The 18,738-nt window shown below is 42.8% G+C and overlaps 2 protein-coding genes across 2 annotated transcripts in view; one reads left to right on the forward strand and one right to left on the reverse strand.

The window, feature by feature from the left end:
• The window catches only part of LOC121543762 (CKLF-like MARVEL transmembrane domain-containing protein 8), a 56,196-nt gene extending 42,177 nt beyond the window's left edge, over positions 1 to 14,019 (forward strand). The window contains exons 3-6 of the mRNA XM_045208304.1: positions 6,311 to 6,483; positions 12,432 to 12,601; positions 13,547 to 13,666; positions 13,933 to 14,019. Coding sequence (XP_045064239.1) covers positions 6,311 to 6,483; positions 12,432 to 12,601; positions 13,547 to 13,666; positions 13,933 to 14,019 — 550 coding nt within the window. The remainder of the gene's footprint in view (positions 1 to 6,310; positions 6,484 to 12,431; positions 12,602 to 13,546; positions 13,667 to 13,932) is intronic.
• A 1,565-nt stretch (positions 14,020 to 15,584) lies between these two features.
• On the reverse strand, positions 15,585 to 17,951 carry LOC123480979 (zymogen granule membrane protein 16-like). Its single transcript, XM_045208517.1, has 5 exons — positions 17,834 to 17,951; positions 17,499 to 17,520; positions 17,300 to 17,352; positions 16,897 to 17,023; positions 15,585 to 16,485 (listed from the first exon to the last, which is right to left on the reverse strand). The coding sequence occupies exons 3-5, from the start codon at positions 17,349 to 17,351 to the stop codon at positions 16,149 to 16,151; spliced, it is 516 nt and encodes a 171-aa protein (XP_045064452.1). The 5' UTR covers position 17,352; positions 17,499 to 17,520; positions 17,834 to 17,951; the 3' UTR covers positions 15,585 to 16,148.
• Positions 17,952 to 18,738: the final 787 nt, after the last annotated feature.

An 18,738-nucleotide genomic window follows, 5' to 3' on the forward strand; every position in this document is an offset into this window, starting at 1 on the left:
GAACAGCGGCAAGCTCTGTTTAATATTTTTCTCCTCGCCTTCCATAAAGCTAAACACGCACGTCCCATGTCTTCCTATTCTGAGGATGTTCCTTTACTGAAGTGGCTAGGAGTAAATGTCGGAGGTGCATATAATTCACGTGAAGAGGGCACACGGATCATGCAGAGCATCGCTCACACCATCAGCGGGGAGTTACGAGCCAAGTTGCAGTCTGCTGAATTTTGGGGGCTGCTTTTTGATGGATCTGAGGACATCACAAAAACTGAGCAGGAAATCGTTTACAGTGTGTCTGTGTCCAGCAACGGAGAGTTTACTTCGGACTTTATTGGACTGATTGAATTGGGTGCTGACCGAACCGCACAGGCCATAACAGACGGACTTGTGAGACTTTTCCAGGACACAGGCTTGGATGACTGGACAACAAAGTTGGTCGCTGTGTGCACAGACGGGGCTGCTGTCAACGTGGGTATCTACAACGGCGTTGTGCCAAAACTCCGGCAACTTGCTGCGGTTGGAGACTCCCTTGTGCACATTCTGTGCACCGCACACACACTGGAGAATTGCGCGAAATCAGCTGATCGCAACGTTCCTTAGTGTGAGACATTTAATCGCTCTGTGGTCAAGCTGCTGCAGTTTTATTTACAAAAAGGTGGAGCAAAAAAAACTGCTGCACTGAATAAGCTATGTGAAGAAAATGGGATCTCCTTTGTGAAACTGGGTAAGTTTCATAATATCAGATGGTCTGCATGGAGGCATGAAACACTGTAAAAAATATCAAAACTATTGCCAGCCATTAAAATGCAACTGGTTACGAGTGATAACAGTGACTTGCAGCATATCTGCACAGAGCGTTTTCAGTGCTTTCTGTCAAACATGCTTGACATTTGCAACATTTTGAACACCACATCCATTAGGTTTCAGAAGGAAAAGCTGACCATTGGAGAATGTAAGGATGAACTCATGGTGGCCATTGGACAGTTCACACTTCTGCTTGATGGTGAAAGCCACAGGGCACACACTGTTTCCAATGCTGATGCTGACAGAGACAATACTCAGGGGGTTAATTGAAGAGTTTGAAATCAGATATGACTCCCTCAAGTCATGTGATCATTTCTTAGTATTTGATCCTTCAACATGGCCTCAGGAAATGCAAGACCTCCACAGTTTTGGAAACACAACAGTTTGCAGCATTCTCAAGAAATATGAGGCCACCTTGCAACTTGACAAAGATACCACTGTGACAGAATGGAAGCGCTTAAAGCAGGCAGGAAAACGCCTGGGAGCCTCTTCTGTGTATGACTTGGTCCAAATAGTAAATACAAGTAACCCAGATGCTTACTCCAACATCAACAAGGTGGTTAAGCTGTCTCTTACACTGCCTTTAAGCAGTGCAGCTTGTGAGAGGGGATTCTCACATCTCAACATTATAAAAACCAAGTACAGATCTTGTCTGTCACATGCTCGTCTCTCAGCACTGATGCACATTCACCTGTCAAAGCAGACCACAGAGACATTTGACCCAAAGCCTGCTGTTGACCTGTGGATGGAGACAGCTAATTGGAGGCTCAACCAAGGACAGAGAGGTGCATCTGCAGCATCTTCATCATCTACCATGCAGGAAGCTGAAGCAGAGGACAGTGGTGGCGACACTGAGGAGGACAGTGGTGGCAGCACTGAGGAGGACAGTGATGGCAGCACTGAGGAGGACAGTGGTGGCGGCACTGAGGAGGACAGTGAGGAAGACTGCACTTATTAAGACCACGCTACATATGTGGTGAGTACCAAACACCATCTGCTGGTACTCACCTGAGTAAATCACTGAAAAAGTTATGTGCACCCCTGTTTATATGGATGTTTTTTCTTAGCACTTTTAATGATAAAGGCTTTAAACATTACTCGATTCAGTCTGCCTATCCGTGACGTCATCGCGCCAGCAGCAGCGCAAAGGCGCCAAGACAACAAAACATAGCATGGCGGACGAAAGAGGAGAAGCCGACGAGCGAGAAATTATCAAGCCACCATTGCGGTCCTTACAAGAAACAGGAATCTAGGAAACTTCACCTGCACTGTCCAGTATCCAGGTATTTATTTCAGTCACACTGGTTGAATTTTTGGCTAAAAGGTTACTGAATCGATTTCAAGTCACTGAATCGTTTCGGATCGTATCGTTCTAAATGAACCAATATCGTCCTTGAATCGTATCGACAACCACGAATCGTGATACAAATCGAATCGTTGTTAAAACGAATCGTTACACCCCTAGTAGCTCTGGGTAACAAGGTAATTATAGGGACACAAATAAGCATAATGGGTAACAGATGTGAATAATAAATTCAAGACTAGTGTAACACAGAAACATAGATCGGTGGAGCTAGTACTCCGGTGACGACTAACACCGAAGCCTGCCCGAGCAAGGAGGAGGGGCAGCCTCGGCTGTATTCGTGACACTTGTGGAATAGACACCAGCTACAATGCAGTTTTAACCAATCAGCATTCAAGATTACACCCACCCGTTGTATAATCATAAATATACAATGCAAACAACAAAGTAGATGTGCGTTTGATTAAGGTTACTATGGAGTGTCCCAGTGATATTTTGGCCTCCATACCATGTGGGTGTATAGCGGAATTAAAACAACAACAAAAAACGTCACAAGATGTAGCACAGTCAAACACAATTCACTTGTGAATTAATTGATGAAGTCCTGTTTCGCATTTATTTATTCGTGATGAGGAGGGTTCTTAGATAGGAGCCTAGTGTCGTATCGAGTAAATGCTGGCAATTATTGCTGATAAACAAAGGAGTCCGCTCATACTGAACCTTTGATCATAAGTTTATTCATATCACAAGATTTCAGCATGAGTTACAGGTGTCATGCCCACCCGGAGAGCGACGCCCCAGATTGCAATGGTCGCTCTAACCTCTTCTTCGTTTTTCCCCAGTATATATATCTCCCCGAGATGTGGGTGGCTCCCTCTACTGTCTACAACACACTTCCTGTCTGTTGTATGTGGCGTAACACTAAAACATTCCCTCTTGATACTAAAATAAACGTCCTCTCCGGTTCCACTTAAAACCATTAACAACGTCATAATCTTCATATACGACACTAGTATTAACACACAATGCCTCTCTCCTCTGCTCTCTATCCCTGTCCCTGGCCTTCAGTTTGTTACAGGGTGAACTTAAGTGTCAATACTTACATTTCTTAGCAATATTAACACATGTATAATATGTATAATATTGTTTTGATGTAATTACATAGCCTATTTCGAGTATTGTTAAGTTGGTTGTTAAGACTATACAAAAGTTGTAGTTAAGTTTCAAGCTGTTTTCAGATTTTCCTTTGCCTTTCCCCATGATCTTTGTCTGTCTATATGCTGCCATCTGCTGGTATAGTTTAGACACCACCACAGAACACATTTATTGCTGTCACACTGAGGACATGATGATGGATATCGAGTTTCCAACTGGAGAGAGTAGTAACTAATCAATGATTGAAAACGACATCAACAACTGTCTGATTTAGCAAAGGTACATTAGGCCAGAATTATGGTCCTTATTGGACATTTACCAGCAGGTCCAGACAGTGGTAGGACTACGGTCCTTATTTACATTTACATTTACGTCATTTAGCAGACGCTCTTATCCAGAGCGACTTACAAATTGGTGCATTCACCTTATAGCCAGTGGGATAACCACTTTACAATGTTTATTATTTTCTTTTTTATATCTGTTTAAAAAAAAAATTGGGGGGCGGGTTGGGGTAAGGGGGTAGAAGGGTTACTTTATCCTATCCCAGGTATTCCTTAAAGAGGTGGGGTTTCAAATGTCTCCGGAAGGTGGTGAGTGACTCCGCTGTCCTGGCGTCGTGAGGGGAGCTTGTTCCACCATTGGGGTGCCAGAGCAGCGAACAGTTTTGACTGGGCTGAGCGGGAACTATAGCTTCCGCAGAGGTAGGGAGCCAGCAGGCCAGAGGTGGATGAACGCAATGCCCTCGTTTGGGTGTAGGGACTGATCAGAGCCTGAAGGTACGGAGGTGCCGTTCCCCTCACAGCTCCGTAGGCAAGCATCATGGTCTTGTAGCAGATGCGAGCTTCAACTGGAAGCCAGTGGAGTGTGCGGAGGAGCGGGGTGACGTGAGAGAACTTGGGAAGGTTGAACACCAGACAGGCTGCAGCATTCTGGATGAGTTGTAGGGGTTTAATGGCATAGGCAGGGAGCCCAGCCAACAGCGAGTTGCAGTAATCCAGACGGGAGATGACAAGTGCCTGGATTAGGACCTGTGCCGCTTCCTGTGTAAGGCAGGGTCGTACTCTTAAAATGTTGTAGAGCATGAACCTACAGGATCGGGTCACCGCCTTGATGTTAGCGGAGAATGACAGGGTGTTGTTCAGGGTCACGCCACGGCTCTTCGCACTCTGGGAGGAGGACACAACGGAGTTGTCAACCGTGATGGCGAGATCATGGAACAGGCAGTCCTTCCCCGGGAGGAAGAGCAGCTCCGTCTTGCCAAGGTTCAGCTTGAGGTGGTGATCCGTCATCCATACTGATATGTCTGCCAGACATGCAGCGATGCGATTCGCCACCTGGTTATCAGAAGGACGAAAGGAGAAGATTAGTTGTGTGTCGTCTGCGTAGCAATGATAGGAGAGGCCATGTGAGGATATGACAGAGCCAAGTGACTTGGTGTATAGCGAGAATAGGAGAGGGCCTAGAACTGAGCCCTGGGGGACACCAGTGGTGAGAGCACGTGGTGCGGAGACAGCTTCTCGCCACGCCACTTGGTAGGAGCGACCGGTCAGGTAGGACGCTTAACCAAGAGTGAGCCGCGCCGGAGATGCCCAGCTCGGAGAGGGTGGAGAGGAGGATCTGATGGTTCACAGTATCAAAGGCAGCAGACAGGTCTAGAAGGACAAGAGCAGAGGAGAGAGAGTTAGCTTTACCAGTGCGGAGAGCCTCCGTGACACAGAGAAGAGCAGTCTCAGTTGAATGACCAGTCTTGAAACCTGACTAGTTTGGATCAAGAAAGTCATTCTGAGAGAGATAGCAAGAGAGTTGGCTAAAGACGGCACACTCAATAGTTTTGGAGAGAAAAGAATGAAGGGATACTGGTCTGTAGTTGTTGACATCAGAGGGGTCGAGTGTTGTTTTTTTGAGAAGGGGTGCAACTCTCGCTCTCTTGAAGACGGAATGGACATAGCCAGCGGGCAAGGATGAGTTGATCAGCGAGGTGAGGTAAGGGAGAAGGTCACCGGAGATGGTCTGGAGAAGAGAGGAGGGGATAGGGTCAAGCGGGCAGGTTGTTGGGCGGCCTGCCGTCACAAGTCGCAAGGGGGCAGGGGGGGGATTCAGCAGGGGAGGAGAATGTGGCAAAAGAGCTTCCTAGGGTTAGAGGCAGATGCTTGGAATTTAGAGTGGTAGAAAGTGGCCTTAGCAGCAGAAACAGATGAAGAAAATGTAGAGAGGAGGGAGTGAAAAGATGCCAGGTCCGCAGGGAGTCTAGTTTTCTTCCATTTCCGCTCAGCTGCCCGGAGCTCTGTTCTTACTGGACATGCTCCAGCAGGTCCAGACAGTGGTTAACTGAACACACACTGTGCTGTTTGACCAAAAGGCACAATGTATTGTATCTGTTTGAGAAAAGAGTGTGACTACAGTTTAGTAAATTAATAATTCACAGCTAGTCTGCATTGTGCACTCCTTTTGAAGTGAGATCCCACCTGCTGTCATAACCCTTACGAAAAAAAGATTGCAGTCAGAGCGCAGCAGTTCGAGTGCAGTATAACTGCAGAATGCAGCAATTACTGCGTCTAAAATAACACAGCCAACAGCAGTTACTGCACTTTTACTGCAGTTTTAAATCTGCAATCTGCAGTCTACTGGCTAGGTCTCTCTTCAGTCTTTGGCTGTAGATTGCTCCTGCTCGGGTCATCGGAAAAACAGCACATATGCAAAACATAACCATCTATTCGAGCATGAAATGGCAATAGTTTCTGGCACACCGATTTGACTATCATCATAAATAAGTTCCTATTTATGCAACCACTCTCAACTCAGTGACATTTTGGGAATGGTATAGGGCTAACTGACCAGATTCTGTTGAACATACAGTAGGCTTTGTTATACGACGACAGAATAACGTTCATACAGGTCACAGATATTATTATCTACAATAAACAAAAACGAGTTGTTTCACAACAAATGTACAGAGTTCCGCAGAAGTCTTGTTGCCTACACAGGAAAGACGCGTCATGGCCCTCTTTCCAACCTTCCGTTGATTAGAGTAGCACGATTTTTTCCTTAATTCAGAGGGGCAGGATCCAAAAGCGGTAGATCGATATTGAAGATGGAAGGCGCAGCGACGCCCACTGTGATAACGTCTACCAGCAGCATCGCGGAAAACTTTTACACCTCTACTCTGGCTTACGACAGGCACTTTTTTCGCACTGCTTCGGGACTCCTCGATTTCGCAGAAATAGTAAGTAGTCAAGTTTCAAGTTTCAAGTTTTAGGCTACGGGATACGCATGGTATACGTCGTCCAAAGGAAATGCTTACTTGCAGGTTCCTTCTCGACAATGCAACATCAATAAGACATAAGAAAACATAAGAAAACGAACATAAATTAAATGGCTCAGTAGAACTGAATAAACATTTTTTAGTAGCATAAGTATTATTCAAGAAGGCACATTTTATTGTCCAATATTTACACGTGTATTGGATAAGGGGGGGATGGGGGTCAGTGTATAAACTGAACAGTATAATAAGAGTCTGGTAGCAGCAGTTGTGATGTGTGTGTAGCATGAATGTAAATGTGTGTGTGTGTGTGTGTATGTCTGTGTGGGTGTGTGCATGAGTGAGTGTGTGTGTGCTAAGGTGAGGAGAATCAGAGCAGGTGGTCAGTCCAGTTCAATTGTTCAGCAGTCTGATGGCCCAAATCTAACTTCCTGTAGCTCAGGACCTGAAGCAAGGATATGCATGTTCTTGATACCATTTGAAAGGAAACACTTTGAAGTTTGTGGAAATGTGAAATTAATGTAGGAGAATATAACACATTAGATCTGGTAAAATAAAATACAAACATAAAAACATGCGTTTTCTATTTTATTTTTGTTCCATCATCTTTGAAATGCAAGAGAAAGGCCACAATATAATATTGCAGTTTAGGCGCAATTTAGATTTTGGACACTTGATGGTAGCAGTGTGTGTGCAAAGTTTCAGATTTATCCAGTGAAGCATTGCAATACTGGACTATTTTGTATGAAGTCTGCCCAAATGTGCGAAAATGGTCAATTGACACATTTTCAAGTACATAACTATAGAGAACATACACAAATGATATGGTAATACAACATTTAAGTTTACACACTCCACAATCCATACATGATGGATCATTATCTTATATACTAACTTTCATACATCTAGATGGCCGGGCGGCGTGGGTGCTGTCTTCACCACCCGCTGGAGGGCCTTGCGGTCGTAGACGGAGCAATTCCCGTACCAGGCCGTGATGCAACCGGTCAGGACGTTCTTGATGGTGCATGGCTAGTATTTGGAGAGGATCTGGGGCGGCATGCTGTTGTGTCCTCTTGACAAGAGTGGTGGTGTTGTTGGTCCATGACACGTCCTCGGTGATGTGGATGCTGAGGAACTTAAAACTAGTGACTCTCTCTGCTGCAGTCCGGTTGATGTGGATCGGGGCATGTTCCCACCTCTGCTTCCTGAAGTTAAACATCAACTCCTTTGTTTTGCTGACTTTGAGGGAGAGGTTGTTGTCATGACACCACAATGCCAGTTTACTTACCTCCTCCCTATAGGCTGACTCGTTGTTGTTGGTAATCAGGCCTACAACCGTGTTGTCGTCAGCAAAGTTGATGAGGGAGTTGGTGTCGTGCAAAGCTACACAGTTGTGGGTGAACAGGGAGTACAGCAGACGACGGAGGACTCACCCCTGGGGGGTCCCTGAGTTAAGAGTCAGTGTGGAGGAGGCGTTGTTGCCAATCCTCACAGCCTGTGGTCTGCCCCTCAGGATGTCCAGGATCCAGTTGCAGAGGGTGATGTCCTAACTGCGACACAAACATATTGGTGTCCACGTTTGATACAATAATTTATTGAAATCAGTATGTCAGTGGCTTTCACCATCTTTCACACAATAGCTGCCATCAGAATTAATGGAGGGAATCAATCTGCTTTGTTGATTAAACAAATTAAACACAGTATAATGATCAGACATTTTGTATTGTTCATACCTTGTATCACATGGCTAATTGTACCCTTATCATAGGGGCACATTAGTTCTGATAAAGGGAAGAATTTGCCATTTGCTGAATCCAAGTACTTTTAAACAGATTTGCATACTGTTCAACCTGTATATTTTATGTGCATTTTATACACATTTTACATATGCTGTGTGACCTGTATGACCGTTTTTCACAGACGGTGACGTGACATCGTATTGAACACTGCACTGAACTGAAGGTTCAATTATTTCAAAATGTTCAAGGAAATATAACTGAAGAAAATGAACATAATGTCAACCTACTTCCTGTAATATAGGCTACTTCCTGTAATATAGACTACTTTCTGTAATATAGGCTACTTCCTGTAAAATAGGCTACTTCCTGTAATATAGAAAACTTCCTGTAATACAGGCTACTTTCTGTAATATAGGCTACTTCATGTAATATAGGCTGATTCCTGTAATATAGGCTACTTCCTGTAATATAGGCTACTTCTTCTAATATATGTTAGTAATATAGGTGACTTTCTGTAATATAGACTACTTTCTGTAATATAGGCTACTTCCTGTAAAATAGGCTACTTCCTGTAATATAGAAAACTTCCTGTAATACAGGCTACTTTCTGTAATATAGGCTACTTCATGTAATATAGGCTACTTCCTGTAAAATAGGCTACTTCCTGTAATATAGGCTACTTCCTATAAAATAAGCTACTTCTTCTAATATATGCTAGTAATATAGGTGACTTTCTGTAATAAGACTACTGTCTGTAATTTAGACTACTTTCTGTAACATAGGCTACTTTCTGTGTAGACAGACAATGGTCTCAGTACAGTGTTTTATTTTCTCTGGAAAGGGAAGTTGTTTAAAAACAAGGTCAGTTTCATTGTCCCTTTTCCTTCCAGCATCAGGGGAGAATGTGACCAAAAGTCTCCTCTTCCACGTAGGCTAGACAGTCTTTTTTCCTGTGACACGAAGCAACCAATGAAACATTATTTTCTTTTAATAACAGGAAGGGAGGTTTGGAGTGCAACAGTGGACAAACCTTCCCATTATTTACAGTAGCACGCAGTATAACAAACTGCATCTATGAGGTCTCCTGAGTGGCGCAGTGGTCTAAGCGACTTGTGACGGCCGGCCGCCCAACAACCTGCCCGCTTGACCCTATCCCCTCCTCTCTTCTCCAGACCATCTCCGGTGACCTTCTCCCTTACCTCACCTTGCTGATCAACTCATCCTTGACCGCTGGCTATGTCCCTTCCATCTTCAAGAGAGCGAGAGTTGCACCCCTTCTCAAAAAACCAACACTCGATCCCTCTGATGTCAACAACTAGTATCCCTTCTCTGTGTCATGGAGGCTCTCCGCACTGCTAAAGCTAAACTCTCTCTCCTCTGCTCTTGTACTTCTAGACCTGTCTACTGCCTTTGATACTGTGAACCATCAGATCCTCCTCTCCACTCTCTCCGAGCTGGGCATCTGCTACAAGAACATGGTGCTTGCCTACGGAGCTGTGAGGGGAACGGCACCTCCGTACCTTCAGGCTCTGATCAGTCCCTACACCCAAACGAGGGCATTGCGTTCATCCACCTCTGGCCTGCTGGCTCCCCTACCTCTGCGGAAGCACATTTCCCGCTCAGCCCAGTCAAAACTGTTCGCTGCTCTGGCACCCCAATGGTGGAACAAGCTCCCTCACGACGCCAGGACAGCGGAGTCACTCACCACCTTCCGGAGACATTTGAAACCCCACCTCTTTAAGGAATACCTGGGATAGGATAAAGTAATCCTTCTACCCCCACCCCCCCAAAACATTGTAAAGTGGTTATGCCACTGGCTATAATGTGAATGCACCAATTTGTAAGTCGCTCTGGATAAGAGCGTCTGCTAAATGACGTAAATGTAAATGTAAATAAGAGTGTCTGCTAAATGACTTAAATGTAAAATCTATAGATTTATCATAATCAATGTGTTACGACATTCTATCAGATAGGTGTCAGTCTGCTGCAGGGTTAGTTTCTGTTCCAGAAATACAAACTATGAAAACCCACTTGGCAATTATGTTTTATATACAGTGGAGAGAACAAGTATTTGATACACTGCCGATTTTGCAGGTTTTCCTACTTACAAAGCATGTAGACGTCTGTAATTTTTATCATAGGTACACTTCAACTGTGAGAGACGGAATCTAAAACAAAAATCCAGTAAATCACATTGTATGATTTTTAAGCAATTAATTTGCATTTTATTGCATGACATAAGTATTTGATACATCAGAAAAGCAGAACTTAATATTTGGTACAGAAACTTTTGTTTGCAATTACAGAGATCATACGTTTCCTGTAGGTCTTGACCAGGTTTGCACACACTGCAGCAGGGATTTTAGCCCACTCCTCCATACAGACCTTCTCCAGATCCTTCAGGTTTCGGGGCTGTCGCTGGGCAATACGGACTTTCAGCTCCCTCCAAAGATGTTCTATTGGGTTCAGGTCTGGAGACTGGCTAGGCCACTCCAGGACCTTGAGATGCTTCTTACGGAGTCACTCCTTAGTAGCCCTGGCTGTGTGTTTCGGGTCGTTGTCATGCTGGAAGACCCAGCCACGACCCATCTTCAATGCTCTTACAGAGGGAAGGAGGTTGTTGGCCAAGATCTCACGATACATGGCCCCATCCATCCTCCCCTCAATACGGTGCAGTCGTCCTGTCCCCTTTGCAGAAAAGCATCCCCAAAGAATGATGTTTCCAACTCCATGCTTCACGGTTGGGATGGTGTTCTTGGGGTTGTACTCATCCTTATAATAATATAATATAATATAATAATAATATAATATGCCATTTAGCAGACGCTTTTAACCAAAGCGACTTACAGTCATGTGTGCATACATTTTTACGTATGGGTGGTCCCGGGGATCAAACCGACTGCCCTGGCATTACAAGCATAATGCTCTACCAATTGAGCTACAGAGGACCAGGATCCTTCTTCTTCCTCCAAACACGGCGATTGAAGTTTAGACCAAAAAGCTCTATTTTTGTCTCATCAGACCACATGACCTTCTCCCATTCCTCCTCTGGATCATCCAGATGGTCATTGGCAAACTTCAGACGGGCCTGGGCATGCGCTGGCTTGAGCAGGGGGACCTTGCGTGCGCTGCAGGATTTTAATCCATGACGGCGTAGTGTGTTACTTATGGTTTTCTTTGAGACTGTGGTCCCAGCTCTCTTCAGGTCATTGACCAGGTCCTGCCGTGTAGTTCTGGGCTGATCCCTCACCTTCCTCATGATCATTGATGCCCCACGAGGTGAGATCTTGCATGGAGCCCCAGACCGAGGGTGATTGACTGTCATCTTGAACTTCTTCCATTTTCTAATAATAGTTGTTGCCTTCTCACCAAGCTGCTTGCCTATTGTCCTGTAGCCCATCCCAGCCTTGTGCAGGTCTACAATTTAACCCTGATGTCCTTACACAGCTCTCTGGTCTTGGCCATTGTGGAGAGGTTGGAGTCTGTTTGATTGAGTGTGTGGACAGGTGTCTTTTATACAGGTAACGAGTTCAAACAGGTGCAGTTAATACAGGTAATGAGTGGAGAACAGGAGGGCTTCTTAAAGAAAAACTAACAGGTCTGTGAGAGCCGGAATTCTTACTGGTTGGTAGGTGATCAAATACTTATGTCATGCAATAAAATGCAAATTAATTACTTAAAAATCATAGAATGTGATTTTCAGAATTTTTGTTTTAGATTCCGTCTAAATCCATGCTTTGTAAGTAGGAAAACCTGCAAAATCGGCAGTGTATCAAATACTTGTTCTCCCCACTGTAGCTGTTGTACTGTTTTAGATGAGAGCTTGCAGGTAAACAGATCACTCTACACTTCAATGGATCCTGTGCATATGCCAATAAACTGTTATTTGATTTGCCTTAGGCTATAGTATTTCCTTTCATTGTAATCTCTTTCTACAGTATGCCATCAAGATAAGCACAGCAAATGCATTTAAATACACGATAAAGTAGACACCACCAGAGCACAGCCATCACTGACTATGTGTACGTCCCAAATGGCACCCTATTCCCTATGTAGTGCACTACTTTTTACCAGAGCTATATGAGCTCTATGGGCCCTGTTCAAAAGTAGTATACTATAAAGGGAATAGGGTGCCATTTGGAATGCTGGCTATGTGCTTCCCTGTCCCCTCGGGTGTTTGGTCTGCTGGTATGGATGCTGATAGCGGGGACAAACTACTTCCGTGTGTCTGCCTTTGGGTGGGTCATGTTTGTGGCCATCTTGTACTGGGTCCTGACAGTCATCTTCCTCATCATCTACCTGACCATGGCTTACAACAGGATCCCTCAGGTCCCCTGGACAGTTGTGGTACGAGTACGACACATACTACGACACATAATACAACAGGACATTATCTGACCAACTTGAAACTTGAGTGATTGGGGTTGTTTATTATATATCTAGTGATTGAATAATTGTGGACTATTTATGTAACTCAAAAGCAATGGAGTGAACTTCCTGGATGGTTTTGGGGAAGAGAGGATTTTTGTGTGCTCCTGACCATGTCTTTATGAATGTGATCAAATGAAGCCATTCTATAATGTGTACTAGCCTACAGTATCTGAGCCAGCCAGCCAGGAATCCTGTTGTTGTCATTCCACAGGACCTGTTCTTCAACAGTAGTGCTACAGTGATGTATGTGGTGTTCTACAGGACCTGTTCTTCAACAGTAGTGCTACAGTGATGTATGTGGTGTTCTACAGGACCTGTTCTTCAACAGTAGTGCTACAGTGATGTATGTGGTGTTCTACAGGGCCTGTTCTTCAACAGTAGTGCTACAGTGATGTATGTGATGTTCCACAGGACCTGTTCTTCAACAGTAGTGCTACAGTGATGTATGTGGTGTTCCACAGGGCCTGTTCTTCAACAGGGGTGCTACAGTGATGTATGTGGTGTTCTACAGGGCCTGTTCTTCAACAGTAGTGCTAGAGTGATGTATGTGGTGTTCTACAGGGCCTGTTCTTCAACAGTAGTGCTACAGCGATGTATGTGGTGTTCTACAGGGCCTGTTCTTCAACAGTAGTGCTACAGTGATGTATGTGGTGTTCTACAGGGCCTGTTCTTCAACAGTAGTGCTACAGTGATGTATGTGGTGTTCCACAGGGCCTGTTCTTCAACAGGAGTGCTACAGTGATGTATGTGGTGTTCCACAGGGCCTGTTCTTCAACAGTAGTGCTACAGTGATGTATGTGGTGTTCCACAGGGCCTGTTCTTCAACAGTAGTGCTACAGTGATGTATGTGGTGTTCTACAGGGCCTGTTCTTCAACAGTAGTGCTACAGTGATGTATGTGGTGGCAGCAGCAGTGGATGCAGCCTCAATCAGCCATGCTGTTAAAGGGCGCCATAACTACAACTGCTGGGTAGCATCCACGGTAAGAAAACCACCTCAGACCACCCAGACATACATTTAAATCACGCCAACTGTGAAAATATACCACAAATATGACTCAGTATTTATGATTAAAGCGATATTAAAATATACAATATTAAAATGCAAATATATGCCTACAAGTCAGATAAGAGAGGTATGATGCCACTGTGTACCATCCCAATGATATCTATTTGGTCCATTTAAGCCTGCTCTACTCACACCTACTATTGTACTGAATTTCAATGTTTTCATCTGTCTGTTTTTCAGTTCTTTGCCTTCCTGGTCACGCTCTGCTATGCAGGAAGTACGTATATAAGTTTTCAATTGTGGCGATCGAGGGATGAGGAACAATAACCAATCACAAAGAACATCTAAAGTATATCCGTTATGGTACACATGAAGGATCTTGAAAAGTACAGATGGTTAAGTGCAACAACCACTCCTTCCCTTTGGAATACATTTCTCTTTAATTTTATTTCTGTTCTATTTCTGTTATTTATGAGTTGTGGTGTGTTTCATCTGTTGGAATGACAGAGCCTGAACCCCAGGGATGTTTGTACTTCTTATGAACTCAAATGTTTTTTTAAACATTTGGATGAAAATGACTGAAGCTAATAAAGTGGCTATTCTATTGTTCTGAAGCTGGAGATCAAAGCTTTAACTCCAATATTAAAATGGATTGGACAGTAATGTTGTACCACACTAGATGGTGCTAAGATACAAGGCTGAGAAACAGGGCTTATGAAGGACATTACAGTCAATTATCTTTTTGATTATTCAAAAAAATAATGATATACGAATAATATATTTTACTAATAGGATAGAAATAAAACTTGTCAAAAACACCTACTGTACATCATTTGAAATGCTGCCCAAGTTTTGCTTTGTGATGCCTTGAGGGTCCAATACAGGGAGATACATTGTTGCAGATTATTTAGTGAGTCTGGCCTGAATATGCAGTATTCAAGCAAACACTCTAGGCTCAATGATTAAGGTATAATGTAGAGCTGTTCATGGTTCAACAACTGTATATATATACAAAAAATCACACATAATATCTTAAAATTTGCAACCATCCCATTGCAGTATCATCCACATTACCCTAAATGCAAATAGAAAAAATCCATAGACTTCTTGCCCCATTTAAATCGGTTGTTCCTCAAAGTAGCTCGGATTTACTGGGACTAAGACAAGGAACTGCAGCTGAACATTGAACAGCTTCCCAAGTCCCAGACTGTAGCTTTAACTGAAACACTATGCAGCTTGTCATGCAATGCCAGGCTAGAAGGAGAGCAGACTTCATAGACAACATGTTTGATGTTATGAATGGGTATGGCAGATATACATTCCAGACATTATGGGTGTGTTGGATAATAGCGCTTGGAATTGCCAGGGACCTCATGATACGATATTAACACAATACTTAGGTGCTGATATGATATATATTACGATTCTCACGATTCTACATGTATTGCGATTCTATACTGTGATTTTATTGTGATTCGATGTTTCAAACATGTTGCCACACTATATGTCTGAGGCAGAGAGACAAGAGAGCATGAGAAAAGTAATGGAAATACAAATGTGCTTCCTATTTAAAATGAAAATGGAGAACAGTCTATGAAGGAAAAATAGAGTTTTGGAGCAGGGACAGCCAACTAGTGCAAAAATATTAGTGCGATATTGTCAATACGATGGGATACGATATCGTTGAAAATAATATCCCGATATGTAACTATCGATCCCCCCCCCCCTTCATCACTACTGTATAGGTGTTGTAACGGTCTTGCAGTTATACATTTAGTTGCTTATTGCACCATTGAGGTAGAGTTTGTTAAGATGACAGATTAGTTTATTGTAGCTTCTGGTAACTACTGTATGTATTTTCTTATCAAAAGGAATACAATGAAATATAATGATTAAATATATGCTTTTTATTAAAATGTCCGTAAGCAGATGTAGCAGAAAAGGAACACACTCAAAAAATACAGTGTGTATAAAATAGTGAAGGTGAAGTACCCTGAAATGCAATTATCTCCCGATAATATTTGATTGTTCAATTAATCAAAGATATAATTAATCCTTTAAATCCCATATGATTCTTTCATTTATTGTGATAAATACAACCTCAAATGATGAGTAACAACGCATGTGGTCCGTGACCCACTCACTCAAACGGGATCTCCTCACTTGAAGCTGTACAGAAATACTCCCCAAATATTCTAAACATTCAAATTCATTCAGTTTATATTCTCATGAAGCACCCATATGATCGTGATATTAAAACAGTCCTGTCAGCGTCTATGTCAAACATCCGTCCAAAACATATAGGGTCAGTTTCCTGGACCCAGATTAAGTTTACTCCTGGACTAAAAGCATGCTGAATGGAGAATCTCCATTGAAAGTAACTAATCCAGCACTAGGCTTAATCTGTATCCGGGAAACCATCCCAAAGAGAAAGACATACTTAAACATTTTTTCAATTAAGAGGAGGTACTGTTTCCAGCCTCTTCCATGTACACCAATCCCCAGTGGGCTCCGATGGAAGTGATCCCGGCACCGTTGAAGCGACCGCTGAGCATCCTCAGCTCATTGCCCATGTTGGCTGGGTAGAAGTTGAAGGAGACTTGGTTAGGCTGGCCGGCCGCCAGAGTGCGCCCCATGTTGGTTGTGAACACCAAGGTGTAGATGTAGTCTCCTGGGTTGTACTTCCCAGACACCTCGACGATGGCCTCATCCTTAAAAAGCTCCATCTCCTGCTTTGTACCCACTTCGCGACCGAATACAGGAGACCAGGTGTTGCTGTATCTCAGCTGGAACCTAAAACAGAGGAAGCTTTTCACGTTGGTTGTGTTTTGATAAGGCACATTCAGACCGAGAGAGCAGGTAGCGTCAGAGAATATCAAGGACTGACATTTTCCATTGTACTCTGGGTTAGATACGATAACACTATTGTTTTGTCATGTACTGAATATGTAATAAACACAATAAATAAATACAGAAAGAAAGAAAGAAAGAAAGAAAGAAAGAAAGAAAGAAAGAAAGAAAGAAAGAAAGAAAGAAAGAAAGAAAGAAAGAAAGAAAGAAAGAAAGAAAGAAAGAAAGAAAGAAAGAAAAAAAATAAAGAGTGTGTCTGTTGGGTAGTGTAGTTGGACTGATTCGGTGGTGTCTGTTGGGTAGTGTAGTTGGACTGAGTCAGTGGTGTCTGTTCATGGGTCAGGGTCTGCTCACCCGTTGATGTAGGCGTTGTTGTTCTCCCACACTCTGACCGCTGTGATGCGTCCCTCACCGGAGGAAGCAAATGGGGTGCCACCTCCCTGACCCACCGCAGAGGAATACGAGTACGGGTCTTTGATGGCTAAAATAACATGGGCAATATGTTTTCTATATTTACTATATTAATAATACATATTTATATATACATAATTTTAATTTTACCAACACATTTCTGAAAGATCTTTACATTATGAATAAAGTGCAGATTAATTAACTAAAGTACATTCTGCAATGCTTTAATACATCAGCTTTTGTCTCAAAGTAGAACTCCTAAGTCTAACTGAAAAAGACAAGATGGTGAAAGCACGAAAGCTATTATTGAATAAATATAATTCAGAATTGTATTTGTATTACTCACGCATTGCCAAGCAGCTGGCCAAGAAGACTGTAACTAACAGGCTTGAGAACATTCTGCAAAAGGGAGGCATCAATACTTAAGACCTTTCATTTCAGTAAATTTCACTCTCACTCCATTTCACTTGAAATGGTAAAACTTGAAATAATTTTGTTAATAATGTTTTTCATAGTAGTTCACAAAAAGAACTAAGGCATTTTACCTGTCAGGTCAACCAATGTTTCCTAGAAGGGGAAAAAAAATAACCTTTTGAATTGTGAAATGTGACTTAACAACAAACCATTCTTGAATGTGAAATGTTACAAAACAGCTTTCAAAAGTTGAACTCGTATTTACTACAATCTCTCTTGTAGTGCTAAGCTACTGTCAAATAAAAAAATGTCAGATAAATTAAATTTACATTTAGAGGCAATAGGGCCAAAGTGTTTGTGCCCATGTACCAAGAGATGATGAGTGTTAACTTCATAACATTTCCCTCACCAGTATCATGCATTAAATACAAGTGCACATTTTATATTTAGCTAGTTGTGTACATACCCACAGTGATATCTTGAAATTTGTTTGAAAACCTGTGAAAGGTTTGTATCTCTCTGTCTCTGCCAGGTCCTTCTAGTCTACTGCTTCCTCTTAGAACTGCATTTATACATGCTGAACATTCCATCAGATCTAGATGGAAGGAGCATGCCAAAGAACACCTATAGTCAGTCACCCACTATAGAGAAGTCAGACATTGTTTGCTAATTGATCGAGGCTACTTTGGGAGGGAGTGTCAAGGAAATATTATAAGGAAATAATTGTATTCAGAGGATGTGCTTTCTTTTGAATTGTAACAAATAAATGATCTGAAATAGGGATTAAAAAAAGATACAATCTAACAACCGAACAATCAAAAGAATATACCAAAATCATATGAATGTGTACGAAAATCGCTCAAAATCAGTCTTCCCATCTTCAGTTGTTTTATTACCCCAAGAGGAACTTCTTCCCTTCAAACATTAACAGGCTGAAATAGACATGTGGATCTGGTCATTAATAGGGTAGTTAGTTCATTGGTTTGTTCAAATACCAATTATATTGTAGAAGATTTGTTTAAGTACATGTATTTAAATTTTATTCTAGCGGGGCAGATGAGATTCTCAATTTTTCATCTCCATTATCGTCTGACGTTTTCTGCAGTCTGTTACAATACACACATCTTGTCACGTCTCCTCCCGTTGCTCTCCTCCGGCGCTCTGATTCGCCGGTCTACTGAGCCTCCGGTCTGAGCGCACCACCTCGGCAGCACCGGAATGGAAACCCAACGCACCCTATTCACCTCCAGCGCACCTGCACCTCATCATCTCATCACCACCCCTATTAAGCCCTGGAATGTTCTGTAATATGTTGTGGGTGATTGTTTAGCTTTGTGTTCGGGCCGTTATCGTGGTTATTTCGCTTTGTCA

The sequence above is a fragment of the Coregonus clupeaformis genome, chromosome 28, assembly GCF_020615455.1.
Source record: "Coregonus clupeaformis isolate EN_2021a chromosome 28, ASM2061545v1, whole genome shotgun sequence".
Classification (NCBI taxonomy): domain Eukaryota; kingdom Metazoa; phylum Chordata; class Actinopteri; order Salmoniformes; family Salmonidae; genus Coregonus; species Coregonus clupeaformis.

Coding starts and splice junctions, on each gene's coding strand:
- LOC123480979 (XM_045208517.1), bottom strand. CDS start 17,351: ATGTTCTCAAGCCTGTTAGTTACAGTCTTCTTGGCCAGCTGCTTGGCA. Junction 17,024..17,299: donor GGCCAGCTGCTTGGCAATGC/GTGAGTAATACA, acceptor ATGTTATTTTAG/CCATCAAAGACCCGTACTCG. Junction 16,486..16,896: donor AACAACGCCTACATCAACGG/GTGAGCAGACCC, acceptor CCTCTGTTTTAG/GTTCCAGCTGAGATACAGCA.